Here is a 24,083-nt window from a genome sequence, read left to right as displayed (position 1 = left end):
ATACTTTTTTTGTATTTTTTGTTTACAAAGATATGCAAAATTCTGACAGGGGAGCATTGTAGAGGCCTTGAGGCATATAATATTTTTCATCTTAAAATGGTAGCCTACAATATACCCAGGAAATATTATCCCAGATATTGAACAAGTACAGGGTGGCAGAAGCGACGTCCACTAAACGATAACGAAGATCTGGCAATCCCGAGACGTTTATCTGGGATATTATTAAAGGGTACTTTAGTTCATTCAGACACTGACCAGCGTTTAATTTAAACGTGCCTTGACTGCCCAAGCCTCGCGTTCAGATAAAGTCCCGCTCCGTTTTATATCTTTTCTACTGTATTGTCGATATTTTATTAGCCAATAAATAACGATCACATCATGTAAACCATCACCGTTTTATTTCATCTTACCTCCAATCACCGATCCATATAATATCTAAAAGTTAAAATTATGAAACTGTACAACAAGTTTAAACTGTACATTTTCATCTTCAGAAGGTGCATAATTATTATTTACTATTAATCTAGTAGAATTTGAAATATTAAGCCAACCGTCTCAAAAAAAATAGTTTAGAAAAAAGAACACGTTCAAAATTTCGTTTTTTTGGTGATAAATCAATGGAACAAATATATCTCCAAATATAATTTAAATTATGAAAAATCTCCCTAAAAACCTATTTTTAAAAGTTCGGGCTTTAGAAATGTGAAAAAATGATATTCCTTTCTAGATGAATATACCTTATAACCAATAATAAATTCCTAAATATCAAAAACATCCAAAATTAATACTTTAGTGGCTATATTCTTTATGTCTTTTCGAGGATCATCGGCATCTTCGGAAGCATCATTTTATAGTTCGTAAAATACAGGCCATGCAGATTGGATCTACTCTATTAACAAAATAATTTAATATAGTTAGTAAATTCACAAACAGGTAGCAATTAACTATTGCATGTTTCCATCACGCACGATATGTCGTTAATCACGCAATCATTTTAGGGTTGGCTACCATCTGGAAACAAATATAAAGGTGTTGTCTACGCTCTAACCACCTGTTTAGTTCGGCTTTTCAATTACGTTTACAAAAACAGTATTCTCCATGTCCGACGGCATTTTACCGGCATCGTCAAAATTGTTTAATATAGGAATGTTTTTCTACGTTTTTAATGTCGTTAATTCGAATAGCGAGGGACTGATGCGTCTTATACCGTACAGTGGCTTGGATTTAGGAGATGGGGTTATATTAAAAATTAATTACAGCAGGAGTGGTCGAGATTTGGCTCTACTGGATCGATTGTTGGTTGATTATAGTTTTAGTGAGCGTGCCGGTGTAACATTTCGAGATATTAACAAGGATAATGTCATTTTGGACTTTTATTTGAAAACACTGGATGATGGACAGAGCAAAGGTAAATAAAATAAGTCAGTCTACTAAGTTTTTCAATTGGTTTTGTTGTTCGATGAATAACAACAACTATTTACAATCAGCGTTAATCAATACAATGTTCCATTCAATATTTATTATTTTAACAATTATTTCTATTTTAGTCCTGTTCAATTATTTATGGATTCCATTTATGAAGAGTTAATCCTTGTTTCATGTATATGAAATATTTTTTTCACGAATTGTTCATTACCAATGAAATTATTTTATATCTCAAAAAATCCAAATGCTAAAAATTTTTAACATATCTTGAAAGCTCCTCCCCTTGCTTTGAAACCCAAGAAATGAATTCGCACTAGTTCTGATCTTGTTTTTCCTACAATTTGTACTTTGTTTTGGGTATGTTGGTTTACTAGTTGGTTTGATGTTTTAGTGCAACCCCATATTTTCACTCCAGAGGTAACATAGGCTTTACGATTAACTGATAAACCAATCTCTTCAGATTTCTTCAGATTTGCAGTTGAGAGTATCTTCCGTTTAATTAGTACAGTTGCTTGACTTTGAGTCTAATCTGCTCTGCTTTTTGTCTAACAATATGTTTCCAATTTAACTTAACATCGAGATATATTCCTAGATATTTAGCTGATTTTGCTTGAGGAATTGGGCATCCGTCAAGTGATATAAATAATTTCTTGTCATTTCGCCTCAATACAAAATTAGTATGAACAGATTTGGAGCTATATATATATATATATATATATATATATATATATATATATATATATATATATATATATATATATATATATATATATATATATATATATATATATATATTGCCATTATAACTGTGCTGTCAGCAAATGTTTCAAGTATTCTTTCTTGTGTTGTTGGGATATCAGCAGTATAGCAGACATAGGAGTGGTCCCAAGACACACTACCCGGTGGAAGTGCAGCAGAAATAGGTGTACGTGTTGAGAATGTCCCTTCATGTGAGAGACATTCAGGAATATTGCAGGGCAAAAATTATATTCTTTGAACGCATTTTCAACAACTACTGTTACTCTGTGCAATTGGTCGATTGTCGAATGGTAATTCCGAAATCCAAACCGGAAATCCGGTATTTCTACAAATGATTTAATACATTTCAATATCAGTTTATTAAATAATTTTTGAGCAGCGAAATAGGTCTACTAGTAAGATCCAACTACTTCTGCCAGTCTGTCATATCTGTTTTCTATTAAAAGCAATAATCAATATTTATACTTTATTTTGAGATAAATTATTATTTTGCATATATTAAATATACACAAAGTATTAAAATTTTATTGATAAATTAAAATCAATATTTGTATGTTATTTTTATGTAAATTATTATTTTTTATATCGTAAAAATGCACAAAGAATTAAAAGGGAAAAACATAATTAATATTATTCAGCTATTAAAGAAGCTACTAAAATTTTAAGATAGTTATAGTATTTTGTACCTAAATAAATTCTCATCTTTCGGAGTTTAATTGATTCAGTAAACCTGCTAAACGTGAGTTTTGAACTACAGAGCTAAATTTAAGGGCTCCCAGTGCATTGTTTTTGACGCGCTGTATTATTTCTCAAATAACAAGTAGGTGGAGGATGATGAACTATATAGAAACCAGCTGCCACCTGTAAGAGTTTGATACTGATTATAGATTTTTATTCATTTAAATCAAGGTATCAAGCTGTTAAATATCATCCTAATAACATCTCCCAGTAGATCACTAGCTGTCCTTGATGAAAGGTTTTTAATATGTTCTGTCCACGAGAGATAGTAGTTCATTTTGAGGTCCAAGAGATTTACAGATGGTTTTACGGATTATTACGACCCCAAATGAGGAAATGATGTGGTGGACACTTGTTAATTCTAAAGAGGTGAAGAGCAGATGATTTTGAAATTGAATTTTAATTTCTTAATAGACGGGCCATTGAGAAAATATAAATAATTAAGATCGTATAAAATGTATTAAATAAAACAGAAATTATCAATTCAAAATACTAATTTAATGATTATCATCCTTATTAAATAACACAAGTAAAATTAAAATTTAGTAAAAGGAAGTATATAATTGATATTGTCAACTCAGTTATATACGAAAAGCTTCAAATTTAAGAAAATGAAAAAAGTAAAAAAAATTATTTCCTTTTCTTTTGATAAGGCATACTGTGCCAAGTGGCAAACATTTTTATATGCCTTCGAGGTGTTCTAAGCGGACTTGTTTACATGTTTTCTTCGATTCTCCAACATTTAAACAGTTTACACATCATTTCTTATTCTTCCAAAAAAATTAGTAACAAATAATCTAAAACGAAAATGTACTTTATAATGAGTTTAGAAGAAAACTTATTATAACGTACGTTTTCGTTTTTTTGTGAAAATTTCCAAAAAACTTTTATCAATATTATAAAAATTCCATTTAGTTAAATTATTTATCACAATATTAAACATTATTTGATTTGTGATATGTCAAATTTACCAAATTATAATTTATTGCTGTTCCAGCACGCAGAAAAACAGATGGTGTTAAATATCTTATACCAATAGTACTTGGATTTAAAACAGCCTTAATATCAGCACTTATACTAGGATTCATAAAGCTGATTTCAGTGAAAGCACTTTCAGTGGCCAATACAGCTCTTTTAATATCATCGGTAATTTATTATTTAAAAAACAAGAAGGACCAAAGTAAAGAATCGGTAAAACTGATGCAACAAAATGTTGGTTCCTACACACAAACAGAAAGTTCAGGTATGTTAAGGAGATTATTAAAAGATTAAAACATTATTTTTCTTACGAATTGATATCTATGTCATTCTAGATGCCAATATTAATATTTACCACCAGTCTCCATATAAGGATTTCACACGAGGACCCTCAAATATGGCTCAACTCGGTTCTAATTCCGGGTACTTGGCAGAGTTTTCATATAATCATATACCTTCATACAGAAGAAGAGCACAACACTTTGAACGAAGAAATGACAATAAAGCAACCAATTTGGCATCAAGTGGAAGTAAAATCCCCATTAAGAGATATTCATAAAAGAGAAAGTAAAGCTGTTAAAAACATATTTGTTTAATTATTTCCTGATCCATTCAGTACCAAAGAATTCAATATTCAAAGAAAAATATAACTTGATTATTTCTGGAATGTTCAGAATGCCACGTTATATCTTGCTTAACATTTTGATCATGTTAGATGATTATATATATTTCTTAATGGCACATTAAGGTCAACACAAATGATCTTTCTGTGTCGCTATAATTTTGGAATCCAATACATGACATACAGTTACATTAAAGTTCTCTTGTTTCTAATTTTATTTAGATAGCATAGGGTTTCTATTTTATACCAGAAAACACTCGAATTTATAGGATATATTTCTCCACAACATCTCCGGATTGGGCGCATGCGCATCCCGCATAGAATAATAGGTACATTCTTTTCGAGTCGATAGGTACGGTCGATCAGGTCAAAACAACAGCAAAATCTATAATATTTAGATTTTGTATAACACTAATAATGCTAGAGTAATAATAAATAAAATGGTTGTGTTAATCTTGGTGGTCTAACATATATTGGTTTTAAAATATGGAAGAACAAAGGCGCAAAATGTAAGATTAAATTTTATAATGTTATAAAATCCAAACAGCATCAATTTTATTAATAGTAGGACTGTTAGCTGCCAAATTTACAACACATCATTTTCAACCTGTAATAGGTATCAACATATGCCAAAATGTAATGAAAACAAGAACAGAGAAGAAAATGATTCTTGTTTTGTTGGAAGTAGTCAAGTCATTAATGAGGTTTATCCATCAAGAATAGTAGCAAAAACTGTAGTAACTGGTAATAATTAAACATTTATTTTAAACATAATATATTTGAGTAACGATTTAAATTTTATTTTATAACTGTAGATGTAGCCAGAATTTGTTGAGAGTAAAAGTTGAAGAATGTGAAATTCAGAGAATCAAAGAAAAAGAACTAAGCTAAGAAATAAGAACAGTGTACAATGATACTTTAAAATAATTAAATTTTCTAGCAAATGTAGACCTGAATCAAATAAACAAAATATAAAACTATCAACGACACCCAAAATACAATGCATTATTATATAAGAGTATAGGTAAATAAATTATTGTTTTGTGAATATAATAATGTTTTGACTGAGATGTCTTTCAGCTTTACACTACGATCATCCATTCGTTTTAGGCTAGTAAATGTACAATATGTTAATCGAAAGTTCGAGGTAGACAGTTCATTAATGGGGTTTGTGATACAAGAATAGTAGCGATAATATTTGGAGCTAAATACCTCCAAAAAAATTTTACTGCTATTTTCATATATAGTGGTGGCTTTTTCATTTGGTTTTAACTATATTGGCTGTGTTTGATCCAAACGATTTTAGTCTTTTTTATGGAAATGTTTATTTATATGGTTTTTAGAGTTCTTGTTAATTATTCAAATATGTAAATTTATTTAAATATGGTGTTTTTATAAAAATAGACAGTGTTATGTCAAAAAATTTTCAATAATTATTTCTCTCCTTGTATATAGCTTCAACATTAAATCAAATTATTTATCATATATGGGTATTTTTATTTATAAAAAATAATGATGATGTGTAACATGATGATTTTATAAAAATAGATTAGCTGGACATATATTAATTATATTTTTATTATTTCGTTTTATTCAATACTTTTTAAAACAAAATGTGTTATTTCCAAAATTTTAACATTTTTATTTACTTCCTGAACTTATTTACCTGCTTTATATATTCGACATTAAATCTAATCGCGATAAAAAATAAGTAAATAAAGCTATATATACGCATGCGCCAAACTCTGATTATTCGCTGTTTTAAAATTAAATGGAGCCAATATGCGCCTGCGCCAAGTCCGGAAATGTTGTGGAGCAATGTATCCTCGAATTTATTTATCTCCATATAATTTCAATATGGTTTCTATGTTTAACATAATGGTCTCCGTATTGAGAGTAAGATACCGAACAAACTAGAATATTTTATCAATTTTTGTGTTATGTCATTTTTAGTTTATAAAAATTTTATGTTGAAATGTTCATAAAAAACTTATGATCATCAGACCATTTTGTGTCAAATATGTCAAAGCACGAAGACTGCAAGAAGAAACGTTTTAAAAGCATCTAATGACAGAAAAACACGAATGATGAGGAATATGAGTACGTTACATGGTCACGATTAATGCCAAAGTCAAGAGAGGCTTGACGAAGCTTCGAAAGTACATACAACGTGAACTCGTAAAAGCAAGGAAATTGCGTTCCTTGCGAATTACCGTAAAGTATATGTAAAGAGGAATATAGGAGCTGGGCATTAATTATCAGGACTTAAAAAAACTTGTCTAGAGTCATCAACAAAGACTCACCATGTCAATATTAAGACAGACCGGTGACTGGACAATATGAGAAGAGGTCTAATCCTTTTGTGTTGGTAGTGTATCGACCTTGAGGCATGTCGAATTTTGCATCGTGGACTGGCGGTCTGCAAGATACCCAGAAATATAATCCCAGATGTTGAACACGGGCGGGGTGCCAGCAGCGCCAACTAGAACCCGATAACGAATAGCTGGCGGCAACCCCGAGACGTTTATCTGGGATGTTATTGAAGGGTATTACGATTCATTCAGTACTCGCCTAGCGTTTGGTTTAGACGTACCACCATCGACTGCCCAAGCCTCGTCTCCAGGTAACACCGCTGCCATCGTGTTTATCATTTGTATTTTTCACATTTTTTTATATAGCCAGTAAATAACGGTCACATAATGTAAACACCACTGTTTCATTTCGTTTGACCTCCATTCATCGAGCCACATCTTTTACCCTAAAGTAGTATAGTGTTAATGTAATTGTATATACCTTAATATTATGTTTCTGCAGTGAGAAGTGCATTTTTGGTAGGGTTTTCTAGCTTAATAATTTATTGTTTATTATTAATTCATTTTTATTTTCATGTAATTTTCACGAATAAATTCTGAAAGTAAATAGAAACAATGACATAAAATAAATTTCCCAAAATTGAGTATAATGGAGGAAAATTAAATAATAAAGTCATATTTATCTGCATTATAGTGCTAGTTACTTAAAGTACCGTCGTTAATAACTAATGCGATAGTTATTACTCGAAAAGGCGGGGAAACAAAAAACCCTGTCTAAATTCTTTCGCTTTAAAAGACGTAGCGGTAATTTAACTTAATATAAGTCGTTTTTCCGGAAAAATAAGATAAAATAGCGTCTGGTGTATAAGAAGGAAACTGTGAAGTGTAAAATTTAATAAATTTCCCTTTCCGGAAGAGCGTTCCTACTTTAACGCGCTTAGACCGAAAGATAATTTTCCGGCAAGGTACAGAAGAATAAAATTTACAAAAAACTCCTTGCACTTTTTTGCTTCCAACATTATAATTTGATATTATGCGGTTTTATTTTAGGGATTTATTTAAAAAATTACGATTGCTTAGAGTGATTGAATTTATTTCAAATTTAAATAGAGTTATTTAAATAGCGTTATTATTTAAGGGGGTTAAATTTATCAGAAGTCGGAATTTGTTTATGAATAAGTGATATAAGATATTCTTATGTTTTAGGGGCTTGCATGTATTTCAATCCGTCATATCTGTCGGTGAAAATGCGAAGGATCAATTTAAACGACCTATTCATTAATAAATAGAGATTTTAGTTTATAGGAAATTTCGGGCAAATGTTTCACGAGGTCCAACATCTAGATAACGCTGTTAACTTATTACTTGCCTTAATCGCTATGCTAAGAGCCGCGACGGAATCGGATTGGCTCACTTAGTTATTAGTTCACTAGTATGTATACGTCGGTAGTACAACAAGTAAAGTGAATTCTCGATCCAGAAAGTGCTGTGTACCCGGAAGCAGAGTTAGCAAAGAAATGCTCTGTTTTACTCCAAAGAAGTATTCGGCTGCCTTTAAAAAATGGTTGATAATGTTAAAAATCGCAAACTCACTGGATTATGTTTATATTTATATATAATTTAAATATATATTTATTTATATAAATATTTATTTTTTAATATTCGAAATTACGAAAGAAGCTATGCAAACGGCGATATATTTTTATTCTTGGATGTATTATCTAATAGTTCAACAACCACTGAAATACTAGCTATCGAAAGCAAATCTTTTAAGAGAGGGTTAATCAAAGTTCAGTGTTAATTACAAATTTAATAACCACCTTGAACCCCCTCATTGCATTAAGCAAATAAAAATTGTGTAATTATTCGAATAAATGTATTGGCTTAAGACTAGTTAACCAAGATAGTTTAATTTTTTTTGGATCCATTGGAGCTCCTGGATTCAGGAATATACATCTTTCCCTAGTATGTTCGTGAAATCATTTAGAGTACTCATCATCACTACCTTCAATAGTATCGTGGGGTGTATTACCAGGAGTTGAGAAATTCCAACTTGACTCTATACTTACAAACGAGGCAAGGCAATATCTCATTCCCCAGAAAATTATTTTATTATGCTGTCAGTAGGTCTTAGAGCTACCTGTTTTATTTAACCCCGCGATATTGCCACGTCGATAAATTATATAACATATTTTTTATTAAATGTCTTTAAAAAATGTAAATTTAAAACGTTTTAGTTATACATTACTTAATGATGTTCCTGATAAAATATTAAAAATAATAACAAAGCCATATACTTTTGGATAAAACAGGTTATCAGAATTTTAATAGGGAAAGACTCATAGTTTGCTTAGAGCATAAGAAAATAAAAAGACAGAAATCTAATAGATCGTATTAAATTGATGGAAACTAAACAAATATGAAAATGAGAAAAGCTAGAAGAAGTAATTTTGCTCTGTTCCAAAGTTCTTAGTTTGTGTTCACGTCACTCTTTCTTTCCTCATAATTGCTCTGAGAGTTTGTCTGATGTTTATGTCGTCATTGTTTCCGTATCCCACGTTTTAATTAAATGATACTGATAACTGATCAACTTGATAATTATATACGACTCAAAATCAATATAAAATATCTGATTTAGAAGGAGTATTATCTTATAATAAAATCTGCGTAAATTATTTGACTTCCTCAGAGAAATCGGCTTTAATTTTTTTTTGGATTTTATCTATAAACAACAATATATTTATATATTAAATTGTTTATTTGTTGTTCTTTATTTATATTGTCTGTTTTGTCGACCTGTTAAAAGATTGGTGTCTTATTATTTCATTATCCTCTTGATTTTGGTTGTATATATCTTTAGCTTTACATGGCGAGTATTGAACAAATTTAAATATCTTTAGAAGGCTTTACTCTACAATATTTAACTAACTTCTATTGTATACTATATAATATATTTAATACTTTAAAATATTAGTCAGTCAATATACTAATACTACGCCCATAATATAATTAAATAAGGGCCAATCTAAATACGTACACATAATAATATACGTATCTTAATCATTCAGTGGTTTTTTAAATCACAATCGTGATAAATTTAATTATGTTTTTCCTTTTAACACTTTTTTTCTTTTTAACTCTTTTTAAAATATAAATATAAATTTTTTATATTACTAAAAAAACAGTGGGTTATTCACTAAAAAAATTAGATGCGAATTAGATTAGTGTAGAACAATTTGTAGTTAAAACAATATCTGAAATCGTGTGAGTCCATTACATATATTTTAAAGCGATGTCCCAAAATCTGTTAAAAATGTTAGCATTATAATTTTTTGAGTCATAAAATAATTTTATTAGTAATTTTCACTCAAAGTATCTAAAAAAATTAGAATTTCTCCGGATTACTGATTCTTGAGAAAAAATATTTGATATATATATATATATATATATATATATATATATACAGAGCAGGGACTATGTCTTCACAGGTGGAATGCACAAATTGAACAGGAGCAAAATAAGAATGATTGTTGAAATTGTAATAATTATTGAATAGGTCACGAACATTCTATTGAGTAGTACTAGATGTTAATACTTGATTCGTTATTCATCAAACTACAAAATCTATTGAAAAACCTAGTTAATTGACGTACTTTATTTACCTTTGCTTTGTCCATCATACAATGCGTTCAATTGAAAATCCTAAACGACATTATCCTTGTTAATATCTCGAAATGTTACACCAGTACCCTCACTAAAACTATAATAAACCAACAATCGATATAGTAGGACCAAGTCCCGACCACTCCTGGTGTGGTTAAATTTTAATATTACCCCGTCACCTAAATCCAAGCCCCTGTAAGGTATCAGACGCATCAGTCCGTCGCTATTCGATCTGACGACAGCACGAACGTAGAAGTGTATTCTTATATTAAATAATTTTATGATGATTCCGGTGAAATGCCTTCGGACATGGAGAATAATGACACCAGTTTTCGCAACTGATACATTATAAAGTGAAACCATAGTCAGAATACATTCAAACATCTATTATAAATAAAATTCATCAATAAATAAATCATCAACACTGTGATAGAATTTTTCTCATGATAATGATGCGGAATTGGCCGATATATTTCTACTTCCACAATTCTAATTACCCTTTTTTAGCACCTATTCGCAGTAGATAATCACAAATTAACATCAGGAATTTATTTATTGGATAAATTAATGGATAGTATTATTTTGGAGTATTTACCACTTCGTAATAGGCCTACTTTGAAGAGGATATATTAAATTTTATTTTATTAGCCAATTCCTAGCCCTGAAAACTCATATTAGTAGCTATATTATTTCTATTTATATCTCTGTAAGAACAGCAAATTTATTTGATACTAAAAATAAAATGGACTTTTTGTAATACGTTCGAAATGAAAAATTTTATCAGAAATGTTCCCAGTGGAGAATATTCGAAAATAACATATATCTGAAAAATAATATGCATCTTCATGCATTTCCCTGTTGGGTATATTATATATTGGAATATCAATATTTTCTAGTTATTTAATAGTTTTAAAGTTCAAAATATATAAAAGTTTTACAATTTCGTTTTTGAAAGGGTAAAACGAATCATGCTAGGGAGATCAAAGTGAGAGAAAAAAAGTTTAGTCATTTTGTGTTATGGTATAATAACAGGTCAATTGAAAAGTCCCCGGCCTGACATATAGATGGCGCTACCTGAATTAAATCCATTTTTTTTTTGTTAGCCCTAACTCTCAAGAGATGCGTATATAAATTTGACAGCTGTCGGACCATTAGTTTGTAAATTATAGCATTTTGAGTGAAAAAACTTTATTATTGAGAAAAAATTGCTAAAAACGAATTTCGCGTGTTTACAAAAGGCTTGATGCCGAGCTTCCGGTTTTCTCTAGGAAAATCAACCATCAAGTATCGGTATACTAAGTTTAGACGTGGTGAAATGAACACCGAAAACGGTGAACGAAGTAGACGCTCAAAAGGGGTTGTTACCGATGAAAACATTAAAAAAATCCACAAAATGATTTTGAATGACCGTAAATTGAAATTGAATGAAATGGCAGACATTCTAAAGACATCAACTGATCGTGTACATCATATCATTCAAAAATATTTGGGAATGAGAAAGCTATGTGCAAAATGGATGCCGCGCGAGCTCACTTTTGACCAAAAACAACGACGAGTCGATTCAAAGCAGTATTTGAAGATGATCAAGCATAATAAACCCGAGTGCTTGCGTCCATATGTGATAATGGATAAAACCTGGCTTCATCATTTCACTCCGAAGTCCACTCGACAATCATCCGAGTGGACTGCATAAGATGAACATGCTCCAAAGCATGGGAAAGCGCAACAGTCGGCTGGCAAGTTTATGGCGTCTGTATTTTGGCATGCGCATGGAATAATATTCATTGACTACCTTGAAAAACGAAGGACTATCAACAGCGACTATTACATAGCGTTATTGGACCGCTTGAGGAATAAAATCACAGAATAACGGCCGCATTTGAAGAAAAAGAAAGTGCTGCTTCACCAAGACAATATACCATGTCACAAGTCAGTGAGAGCTGTGGCAAAAATCCATCAAATTAGCTTCGAATTGCTTCCTCATCCACCGTATTCTGCAGATCTGGCCCGCAGCGACTATTTCCTGTTCTCAGATCTCAAAGGAATGCTCACTGGGAAGGAATTTCCTTCGAATGAAGAGGTGATCGATGAAACTGAGGCCTATTTTCAAGCAAAGGATAAATCATACTACAAAAATGGTATTGAAAAGTTGGAGGATCGCTCTAATCAGTGTATCACCCTTGAAGGGAATTATGTTGAATAAAAAACTAATTTAGCCAAAAAAATGGGCTTTACTATGATAGGCCGGAGACCTTTCAATTGACCTGTTGGGTTGTACAATATGCGCTTGTTTTTTAAAGTGGACATATTCATATAAATTTGGCATACTAATCAACGTGCCGTTTTGATCAATGATCTTCACTCATTCTTCTGATAAAACGGTGAAATATTGAAGCTACTGAATTTCAGAAGCCTTTTTGTGCTAGTTATTGGTAACACTGAATTTTTGGAAACAGAAATAAGCAAACGCACAAGAGCTACACAGATCAAGGACTACACACCCTTGCCTAAAAAAGCAACCTATGGTGAAAATTACCCTCCGATATTCTTTTCAAAAACACAATAGCATTTGAATGCGGAAAGGAATAAAAACTACCTTTCTTTATATCCAGTATGTTCAATGTACTGTTAAATATCAAATATTATAAAAAATATAATTTATTTTTTATTATATAAATAAATATAATTTACCTTTACATTTTAATGTAACTGCAATACACTCAAATCAACAATTATTACTGATCATCTCAATGAAAAAAGTCTGAACTAATTTTTTAAGATGTGATAAAGGCCAGAAGTAGTCGAAACCTGACGAATAAGCCGGATATTATGAAAAAACATATTTTATGTACTGATTTTTGCAATCATTTTTCTGTTGCGTTAGATCTTGATGGAACAGACGTTTAGTTCTGAATATCGAAAACCAGCTTCGGAACCATAAAGTTCCTGTTCCTGTTTCATCAGTAGTCGTAGAAAGATGCACAGAATCCTACCTTATAAATATTCCTCGAACTTGTTGTACAACCTACTAAGCAGCAACAAAATTTTTTGCAAAAGAAACATTTGTTTTTTTAAAAACCTTTATTAATAAAAAGCAAATATTTGAAACAGAAATAAATTAAAATAGTATAAATAAATAAAAAATAAATTACACTGTACACCAATATGGTGTTAATGTCATGGCATTTGCGACTTTCTCCACTTAGTTAGGTGGAATTTGGGCACTGTAGGCCAAATTCTGAGCCGCTTCTTTGGTCTCGAAGTTTCTGGCGTAACCGCCTCCCCAGCTGTCGTGCCCACCGCCGCTCACGTGGTGTTCATGGTGATCATGGTGAGGCTGAGCCACAACTTCGTATGTTACGTGTTTTTCGTTGCTCAGCAATTTCTTGAGTCCAATAATGACGGCAAGTACGAGAGCCAACTGAAATTATAAAAACGTATTAATTTAAAAATATTATCAAATATTTGATTGGGTCAAATATTTTTTGATGTAATATATTTGTGAATAAGATTGCTAGCTTAACATCAACTTTATTTAACAAGAAACCTTCGTTCTGTTTCACAGATAATTTACGAAAAATTATTAGGCTAAACGGTGCAATATTTTCACCCAATACTTCATTTTAATAGTATATTATTAAGTAAATATTGTTGAAAATGTTTAACGAATACTCAGAAAACTATAAGTCTTAGGTTTGGCTTGTAATTGTCATAGCTATGGTGCCATAATGCACGTTATGATTGCCGAGTAAAATATTCTTAGCTTTTCGTATGAATGTATAAATTCGGATTCTTATATTTATATATTTACAAAACTAGAGAACTGACTGATGGACTGACAAGAATTTCGAACATCGGATTCTATACTAAATATATTCTATATATATATAAACATGAGTTGATGTGTAGTAGATACACCGATGATGCAGAACGCAGTGGACGCCCAAGTGCGATGGTAACACCAAAAAAACATCAAAAAAATTCACAAAATCTTTTTGAATGATCGATGTTACTTGAATTATGTAACATCATAAAAATATCAAAAGAAAGTGTTGGTTTTATACTGCATGAAGATTTGACTATTAGAAAGCTGTGTTCAAAGTGGGTGCCGCATTTTCTCACTGTTGGCTTTTGGTCAATAAGTCACAAGAACGTGTTGATGATTCTGAGCATCGTTTGACTATGTTTAAACCTTATAAAGCAAATTTTTTTGCATCCATATGTCACAATGAATGACACATAGATCCATCACTTCACTCTGGAATCAAAATAATCGTTATCAGAGTGGACAGCAACTGATGAACCTCGTCCAAAGCGCACGAAAGCACAACAATCAGCTGGAAAGGTTTTGGCCTCGGTATTTTAGGATGTGCATGATGTAATATTCATCGAAGATCTTGAGAAGGGAAATATCATCAACAATGAATATTTTATATCGTTTATTGGGGTGTTTGAAGGCCGAAATTGCAAAGAAACGACCGCATTTGTCAAAGAAAATAAATTTGTTTCATCAAGACAACATATCGTGCCATAAGTCAATCAAAACAAGGGCAAAACTACACGAATTGAATTTCGAATTGCTTCCGCATCCACCGTGTTCGCCAGATTTGGCAACTAGCGATTACTCGCTGTTCGCAAACCTAAAAAAACTCCCTGTAAGAAATTCCGCTCGACTAAAGAGGTTATTACTGAAGTTGAGGCAAACTATAAATCGTTCTACAAAAGATTATGAAGAAAGACTATGATCCGGCAATAGATTATGATGCCAACAAATCAGTTACAATTGGAGAAGTGGTAATCGTTTGTCCACATTGTAAGACATTAAAATACAGCAGTAAAACTGCTGGGTCATGCCGATGGAAAAGTAAATTGACATAATTGGTCACACCATCAGTCCATTACACCCATTAACTTCTGGTATGGCAAATGTTTCACTGATTAATACACTTCTTGGCTATCATAAAAAAATATAATAGTTTTTTCCAAAAGATGTCATTTGGTGCCATACATATTGTAAAGGACATTTTCATACCCACTTTCAACCATCAAATTTTCTTCAATCATGACATTCAAATTTCTATTAGAAATAAGTTGATAAAATCTTATACAGTTGCAAATAGAAAGACACTTTTATCACTTACTAGGAACTGCTACAGCTACCAAATGCAGATTAACAAGCACATCAGATAATTATTGCCCATTAGGCAGATTGTGGAATGCTCAGATAATCATAATAAAACAATATTTTATGAGTAATGCGGATGCGAAAATTTATAGACAAACAGCGAAGCGAACTATTGTGCAAGAACTACAAACATTTCTTCATCAGAACATAGATTGAGTTAAAATAATCAAAATAGTATTGGATTGGATTGTATCTGACAGCCATGATATCGTCAGCAGACCTTTCCAACCACTTGTCGGCTACACAAGAAATGAGTATTATTATTGTAGGAAATAATTTGCAAGATAGAAGTGATAGGTGATATGAAGTTCATCGAGTCATCTAGTGTTGTCTTTATGGCAAAAACAATTTTGAAATAGAAGAGGATTCCCTAGAGACAACATCCATGGAGATGAAGATAGAATAATAGTCAAACTGAATCTAAAAAATCAGTCAACAAATGCATAATTGTTTTTCTTTTTCTATTTTCATAAATTAATATTCGCAATAAAATATGGTATATGTTTAGCACCTACGATGGAAGAATTACGATTAGAACTTAATTCATTAACATCAACCATGGATCTATGCAGAGCATTGCATAAATTTTGGATAATAAATATTTATTTAATTTAAGCTTAATTGAACCGAAATATATAATCTCGATTATTGCGTATGACCTAATAATTTATTAAATAGCCATGCCGCAACTTTTATCATATTGAAAACACCCTCTTAAAAATGAAACGACTGCTCGAGTAAGGAGGAAGAAGCACCCTCTTATGCACACTTTGGAAATTTAAATTGTGCTTTTAAAAAAGGCCGACGACTTTGCGATATCTGCCGACAAAAGAAAGGCCGGAAAAATAAAAATATGTCCCACAGGGTAAAGTTTTCACGCTGATCCGTTCAAGCTTTTACTGGGAAAGCGTAAAAGAGTGTTGCGGAGGCCACTAAAGGATAGAGACGTGAAAAGCGGAGCTGGCTGTGAAAACTTTCTACCGCCTTGAACTATTGTCAAGGTAAGAGAGAAACGGCGTAAGAGAGTCAAGATCACTAGGTCAACAAGATACGCAGAAAACTTTCTACGGCTACGCGATTGGATTAACTGAACCATACGCCTATCAGTGATCTTGAAGACATTCATTATAAATGGAAAAGTTAACTATTATTATTAAAAGATAGATATAAAAATTTTAAAATGTTAAAGCATTTAACATTCAAAATATTTAATTAAATGCAAAACATTATAAATCATAGATGTTAAATATATAAACCAATGAATGTCTTATAAACATCAAACGGATCACGTAAACAAACATCTGAAGATATGTAACATATTATAGGTCTCTCATTGTTTAAAGATAATTTTTAAGAAATTGATCTTATCTTCAAATGCATTCATTTTAAGCAGATTTTTAAAATTTTATTGCTACCCTACTTATGACACCATATGTTTCTTAATAGGTGCATTTTCTATATTATTAAACAATAATAAATGGTTTTAGATTAACTGAATATTTCATAAAAAAAATTTAAAAAAGTTATATTCGACTTCAAACTTTTTGGTGAATGTAACCTCAAGAAAAATATGAATATAAAAATCCATCCTATGAAATACTCTTAATAAAATTATAGTTATTTCTTTTCAGAAGGAAAATGAAAGTGCAACTTTGAGTAAATTAGTGACGTAGTAGAGAACAAGTAGAGGCTGAATAGACGAGAAATATAGGTAATTTATTTATTCCAATACTGTACGAAAATATATTCTAAACTAGTACGTATAGGATGAACTGAAGTTTTTAATATATGAAGTATAATCATTATTACTATTTTAATTAAATATAATTTTTTATCTGTTATCAAATGTTCTAAACTTTCAAAAAATTCAATGTTATAGTTTGAAAAAAATTCAACTTGCAAACATTGAAAGGGCAGATTTATTAAACTAAAAAAGCCAATTAAATATATATTGGATGTCAAAATTTCAAATCTTCTGGTATGAGTAAAGCACTCTCCCAGATATTCCAAATAATTGTTGATTTATTATATATTTTAAATAAATGATAAGCAAGTGTAAGGTAATTTCATACCTGAATTATATTTAGTGGTTTAAAATCAACTTTGTGAATTTTGAATTACGAAAATATTGAATAGGAACCAAATGTTCATTATAAAAAAATTGAAATTTAAAATATACAATATTGGATATTTGATTTGAATTATAATATGTTTTACATACAATATTAATTAAGATTACATTGTATACATGAATATCGCCTTCTTCAAACTGGTTGTACATAATTGCAATATAATTTTAAATATTTGCAACTGAAAGTACAATAAGATTGCTAATATTGTGACATAACAAGTTAACCGGGGTCCAATATTTTTTCTGAAGGAGGAAACTCTCGATAAAACTTTTATCTACTATTATCTACTAGTAGTATATCAATCACAACATGGCAAATACTAAGTATTACTTTAATCAATGCTTTTCCGATGAGAAACTATCTCAAAGTAGGCTTTATAAGAAAATTAATTAAACCATATTATTCATAAATAATAATTGTACCCAAAATTACACTTTTACTGGCCTTTAAAGGGAGAACAACTTTCTCTCATATTTTTTATTATCAACGTAAATAATGTTGTTATTATTATTTTAATACAAAAATAACTTGAAACTTTCACTAAAAATTTGACCACGAATCAGCGTCATCTAATAACAGTGGTTAAAACTAATGTTTCTACCAGATTGAAGATAGTCAAGGCCATCTAGTTCTTCGTTTCGTTAGTAGTGTCACTTCACTCTAATAGCTTAACGTAGCACAAAATGTATAATAGGTTGCCTAGAGTTAACGCTTCTTGTTGTTTATATTAAGAATTAATCGCAAATATCGTAACATAAATCGCAAGAAATAACGAGTTATAAAGATTTTTTTTCCATTCCAAATATACTATAAAAAAAGTGTAATGATAAAACGGTGATGATAAAATTTTCCTCATTTTTTTAAATATGATATTCTTAAAAATGCCTTAACAATGCGTTTAATTATGTAAATTCCCAGACTCGTTCTTTATTTATATTCAAGTAGTGTTAGAAATATGTGTCATTCCCTATTTGGATAATAGCGAACATTTGTTGGATATGATAATGCATGTACTACTATTAAATTTACCTTGCTAACTAACACTGCCTTTCCAACTAGAATGATTAGTGCCTTAAAAGCTAACGCTTTGAGTATGCCAACTTTCATCATGGCGGCGGCAATTAAACCACTCATGTTGCCTTGGTCTTTCTTTTTACGTCCTTCTTCGGTAGCACCATTGGGTTGCAAGGAAATTCCAACATTTAATCCACCATTCTGGTCACTGCGTCCGGCAATCACTAAATCAGCACCATCAGTAACCTAAAACAACAAATATCACTTAGAATACAATAGGGGCAATAAAATTTTTAATGGTGTGTCAAACATGATACGACTATGTTAATGACAAACCTCTAATAAGTAGAAAACAACAGTTTTATAGTGCTTTAAAAAACTTTAAACTTTAAAAGCTTTAACTTTAAAAAATGTTTCAAGTACTAGTATTTGAATACGGAATGTGGAATTCAAATAAAACGAGGCGATTCAATAATTAGGAGATATTTTTCCGTTAATTGCATGTAATACGCTTAGATGGTTAACGTGAAATATCTTAAGAATCATATGGTATGCGTATGTCTCAATAAGATGCACATAATTAACAACTGTGTAAACATATGTTATGTATGTATTATGCACATAGTCAGTAATTTAATTAGATGACTTAAATGCTACATAACGTAAAAAAAAACCTAATTAATGTTACGACAATGATATATGATATAGATACGAATGAAATTCTTGCCATATTATAGGATCAAACAAGCTTCTTCAAAGAAAAATATGATATGCATTTCTAGAGATTTCAGGTCAACAATCTTAACATGAAAATTTGGGGTATTCCGAATTTTTAGGAGTACAAATCGAATATATAACACAATTAAGTAGTGAGTGTAACTAATTGATTAGGAATAGGCAAAAAAGACACTACGAGTTATTAGAACAAGGAATACTGCAATATCAATTTCTAATTGGCTATAAACAGCAAACTCATTAATAAAAAGCAAAACTAAACTGTTAAATGTGTATAAAACAAATTACAGACCAACATACATATTGTCAAAGAGAGATAATAATAAACAAAAGTTAAATACCTCATCAAGCCATAAAAATGAACAAGATGAGAAGAAAGAAATATGAAAATAAATCAACCGTGAATCAGTACAATCATTGTATATAGAAACAAGAAAGGTACATATGGGAATATGGGAAGCGCCTAAAAGAATGGAGAGGAGAAAAATCAGAGGGCAATCTAAGCGAATCTGGGATTAATTTATCAAACATAACAGGTCAATTTAAAAGTCAGCGGCCTGACACATAGATGGCGCTACTAGAATTAAGTCCACATGTTTTTTAGTTAACGCTAACCCTCAAAAGATGCGAGTATAAATTTGACAGCTGTTGGATCATTAGTTTGTGAATTATAGCATTTTGAGTGAAGCAACTTTTCTAATTGCCAAAAAAATGGATAAAATGGAATTTCGCTTGTTGATAAAATAGTGCTTTTTGAAGGGAAAAATACAGATGAACCAAAAACTTGGCTTGATGCCGACTTTTCGGATACTGCCCCAGGAAAATTAACCATCAATAATTGGTATGCTAAGTTTAGACGTGGTGAAATGAACACCGAAGACGGTGAACGCAGTGGACGTCCAATAGTGGTTGTTACGACGAAAACAGTTAAAAAATCCACAAAATCATTTTCAGTAGCCGTAAATTGAAATTGAATGAAATAGTAGACACTCTAAAGATATCAACTGAATATGTACATCAGATCATTTGCGAATATTTGGGTATCAGAAAGCTCTGTGCAAAATGGGTGCCGCGCGAGCTAATTTTTAAAACAACGACGAGTTGATGATTCGGAGCAGTGTTTGAAGTTTATCAAGCATGATAAACCCGAGTTTTTGCGTCGATATACGATGATGGATGAAACATGGCTCTGAATCCAATCGAGAGTCATCTGAGTGGACTGCACACAATGAACCCGCTGCAAAAAAAAGGGAAAACAGTCGGCTGGCAGGGTCATGAGGCCTATTATGAAACAAAGGGCAAATCGTACTGTAAAAATGGTATCGAAAAGTGGGTGGGTCGTGTATCACCAAAGTGAAGTGAACTATGTTGAATAAGAAAAAATTTGTCAAAAAAATGTGTTTTACTATGGTAGGCCGGGAACTTTTCAATTAAACTGCTTCACTTCACAAGAGAGGGAGAACCCCAACCGAAGCAAGGAGACTGCACAGAAACCGAAAAATTCAGCGCATCAACCAAATGTAAGAAGTATAACAACCAACGTAACAACAGTTTACAGATTATAGAGTTCCTAACACACAAAATGTTACAGAGCTCTAAAAAAAGGTTACAGATATTCACAGACCCAGCACATGAAAAATAAAACGCCATATTGGGTTGTACATATAATTTTTATATATTATTCGATATTTGGATACAAATTGTTGCTTCACAGGCTCACTTATATTTGGAAGGTTATTTCTATCCGAAATTTATCAAAGAGAGAAATCGGACGCCCAAATTTATCATGGCAAATTATTTCTGTTTATGTAGCAATTCAAAACATCCAAATATGAATTTATAGGGAGATTTCTCAGCACGAATATAATATTTTTCTTTTTTTCTGTTATTCGTATTTTATCGCCTTCTCTTGTTTTTATTAAGAAGACAAGTGAAATATTTCTCTGGGAGTAAAGATTTACGATGCACATTAAAGTGCTATGAAACAGGAAGTATTGTTTTAGTGGAAATGAGAACGCAAAAAAAACGATGGATGTTAAAGTTTGTCTTGCGAGCCAAAAAAAGGAATATATATGGTTGTTTACAGCATTCAAAGAATATGATAAGAATTATTTCCAAACAACTTTTTGTGCACTGAATAATAAAAAAGCAAAAGCTGACATGAACATACGCACTGTCTCGTACAAAACAGTTTTAAACAAATATATTAGAACATGCAACGACAATTTCTTCACTCTAGTACTCAAAATATGAAATTATTTAATAAGCGGAAAATGATTACGTACGTGCCACTTCATCGATCTTGTTTTAACGTAGTCGTACAGTTTATCGGCCATAAGCTGAGTTAATTGAGCTTCATCAGAAAGATTCTCCATATCCTTAAGACTCCTGGAGGTTTCTGGGAAGATGGAGTTCGTATTTTTGGTGATTTCTACAGCCCCAAAATCGGCCTGCGGTTTCTTTAACATGTCGTTAAAATAGTTAACAGCCAAAAAGACCATGCAGGGGGAGAAGTCGCCGTTGTAACATTTTGCCTTCAGTTTTCTCAACAAATTTTCCTCCATAACGACGTCATTTGAATGAATCTGTAAAATTAATGGTTAATATTTGTTAACGGAATGGATATCGTAGCATTTTTATAAAGGATCAAGTATAGAACATAACCCTATATATTAAATTTACTTTATATTGTTAATAGCATTATGTAATAACATATTAAAGCGTTAATAGTTGATAAGTACATTTAGTATCAGATATCCTTATCTCTGTCACCGAAAATTGAATATTATTAATTATTCATCTCGGTCAATTTGAAACGCATTTCTTTTTATAAAAACATCTGTTCAAGATCTTCTTAAGGTCAAGATCGGAGAAAAATCGAGGTTACGCTTCGCTAGAAGTATGACTATATGACAGAAACAGTAAGAGAATATTTAAATAATTTTTCGATATAATGAACCAATTGACATATTTAAGATCTGTGTTTATTGTTTTTTATATATAATATATTTTTTGTGAATAGGTTCTAAAACGACTTTAATAAACCAATCTTATGTATTTTATTTGTATTCAATTTCTAAAAGAATTTTTATTTGTAGTAATTATTCTACTTTTTAGACAATTAGTATTACGATTGTAAAACATTTTTAATTTGTGCCATTTTAACATACAATTGTTTAATTAAAATAGAAAATGTCTACTTTTTTATTTATTTTTTATCAGAATAAGATTTAAAATTTAATGTTTTGATGTAATAAATGACAAAAATTGTTTCTACTATAGTAATGCTGTAAAAACATAATAAATGATATTCTCCATAGCGTCTCAATTAAAACTATGTTTTTTTTTGATGTAATGTCTGGTTTTATAGAGTATTATAATCTATTAATTAGTGGAATGCTAATGATATTAGAAAAAAATGTTAGAAATTAAATACATTTTTGGTCGTCCAAATTATTTGTACGAAACGATTTTGGGATCTCATTTCTTGAGGGTAAGGCGACAAATCCAATATTGTAAACTTACTGAGTTAATATGAGATGCCTTATGGTCGTCAATAGCTGGTCCAGCTTCAACCAAAGCGAAGGCAATTAAAAACACAACACAAAACACTCGACAGTTCATTTTGGCACTGTATATATGTTTCTACACAAGACAAAAAAATCGATATGTGTGTAAACCAATGGGTACTAGTACATGACCAAAGAAGCGTGTGAAATGAAGAATGAAACCGCGGGGGGATCGTTTTATATCATTTTGACTAGAGCTCTACTATGCGGATGGGAAGTGTGTCATATGGACCAGCTGTAGAAATTAGGGTTATCGGCGACGGACCCATCATCGTCCGACCGAGACCTTGATTGGGCGACTGGATTTTACGTGCCCCGTGAGAATGTTTCTTCGAGGGAAAACGGAGACAGTGAAATTTTCACTCGCCAGGAAGAATCAGGATACGTTCGGCTGGGATTGCACCTGACGCTTGATTTTTTTCGCGTCAGATTTAACGTAGCATGTGAAATCGCGAGAGCGCTTATTACTTATTGTTACAGCGATATATATAACTGGTTTGTTCAATTGATAGCGTGTGATTTGTTACGGTAACGTTCCTATTGTTGCTTTTGTTTTGTTTCTAATTAAGTTAAAGTAATTAATTTTTAATTTTCATATAAATTCTATATCTATGTAGATATTTCTATTTAAATCTTATTGAGTTATTTTTTAAATTTTTTGTCTTAATATTCTAACAAATAAAAACCGTCCGAAAAGATCGATGTGTTACCGCATCCACTCTCAGTTTTAGTTCATATTGGCCTTGACGTATAACAAAATTCTGATGTATAAAAATAATGAAACTAAAAAAATGTTACCAAATAAAATTTGTTTTAACATTATAGTATATCTGATGCAGATATTATCTAAGAACTTAAATTTAGAGTCAAAATAATTTATAGGTTAGAGTTGTTTTATTATATTTACATTGAACTTATTTCCACACCACCCATGAGTTAGAGTTCTTTGTT

General features: G+C 31.1%; 2 protein-coding genes across 2 annotated transcripts; one reads left to right on the top strand and one right to left on the bottom strand.

Annotated features, from left to right (window-relative positions):
* Positions 1-1,036: 1,036 nt before the first annotated feature.
* On the top strand, positions 1,037-4,485 carry LOC143200372 (uncharacterized). Its single transcript, XM_076410848.1, has 3 exons — positions 1,037-1,408; positions 3,920-4,165; positions 4,236-4,485. Exons 1-3 carry the CDS (start codon positions 1,099-1,101, stop codon positions 4,457-4,459), a joined length of 780 nt encoding a protein of 259 aa, XP_076266963.1. The 5' UTR covers positions 1,037-1,098; the 3' UTR covers positions 4,460-4,485.
* Positions 4,486-13,586: 9,101 nt separating this feature from the next.
* LOC143200375 (uncharacterized) lies at positions 13,587-23,294 on the bottom strand. The gene is made up of 4 exons (XM_076410850.1): positions 23,089-23,294; positions 21,849-22,148; positions 18,844-19,074; positions 13,587-13,918 (listed from the first exon to the last, which is right to left on the bottom strand). The coding sequence occupies exons 1-4, from the start codon at positions 23,185-23,187 to the stop codon at positions 13,700-13,702; spliced, it is 849 nt and encodes a 282-aa protein (XP_076266965.1). The 5' UTR covers positions 23,188-23,294; the 3' UTR covers positions 13,587-13,699.
* Positions 23,295-24,083: the final 789 nt, after the last annotated feature.

Source organism: Rhynchophorus ferrugineus, unplaced genomic scaffold (genome assembly GCF_030347505.1).
Source record: "Rhynchophorus ferrugineus isolate W39M unplaced genomic scaffold, kcgeb_rfMv2 rfM7, whole genome shotgun sequence".
Taxonomy (NCBI): domain Eukaryota; kingdom Metazoa; phylum Arthropoda; class Insecta; order Coleoptera; family Curculionidae; genus Rhynchophorus; species Rhynchophorus ferrugineus.
Note: the sequence above shows the minus strand (reverse complement) of the source record. Positions and strands in the feature narration are given on the sequence as shown.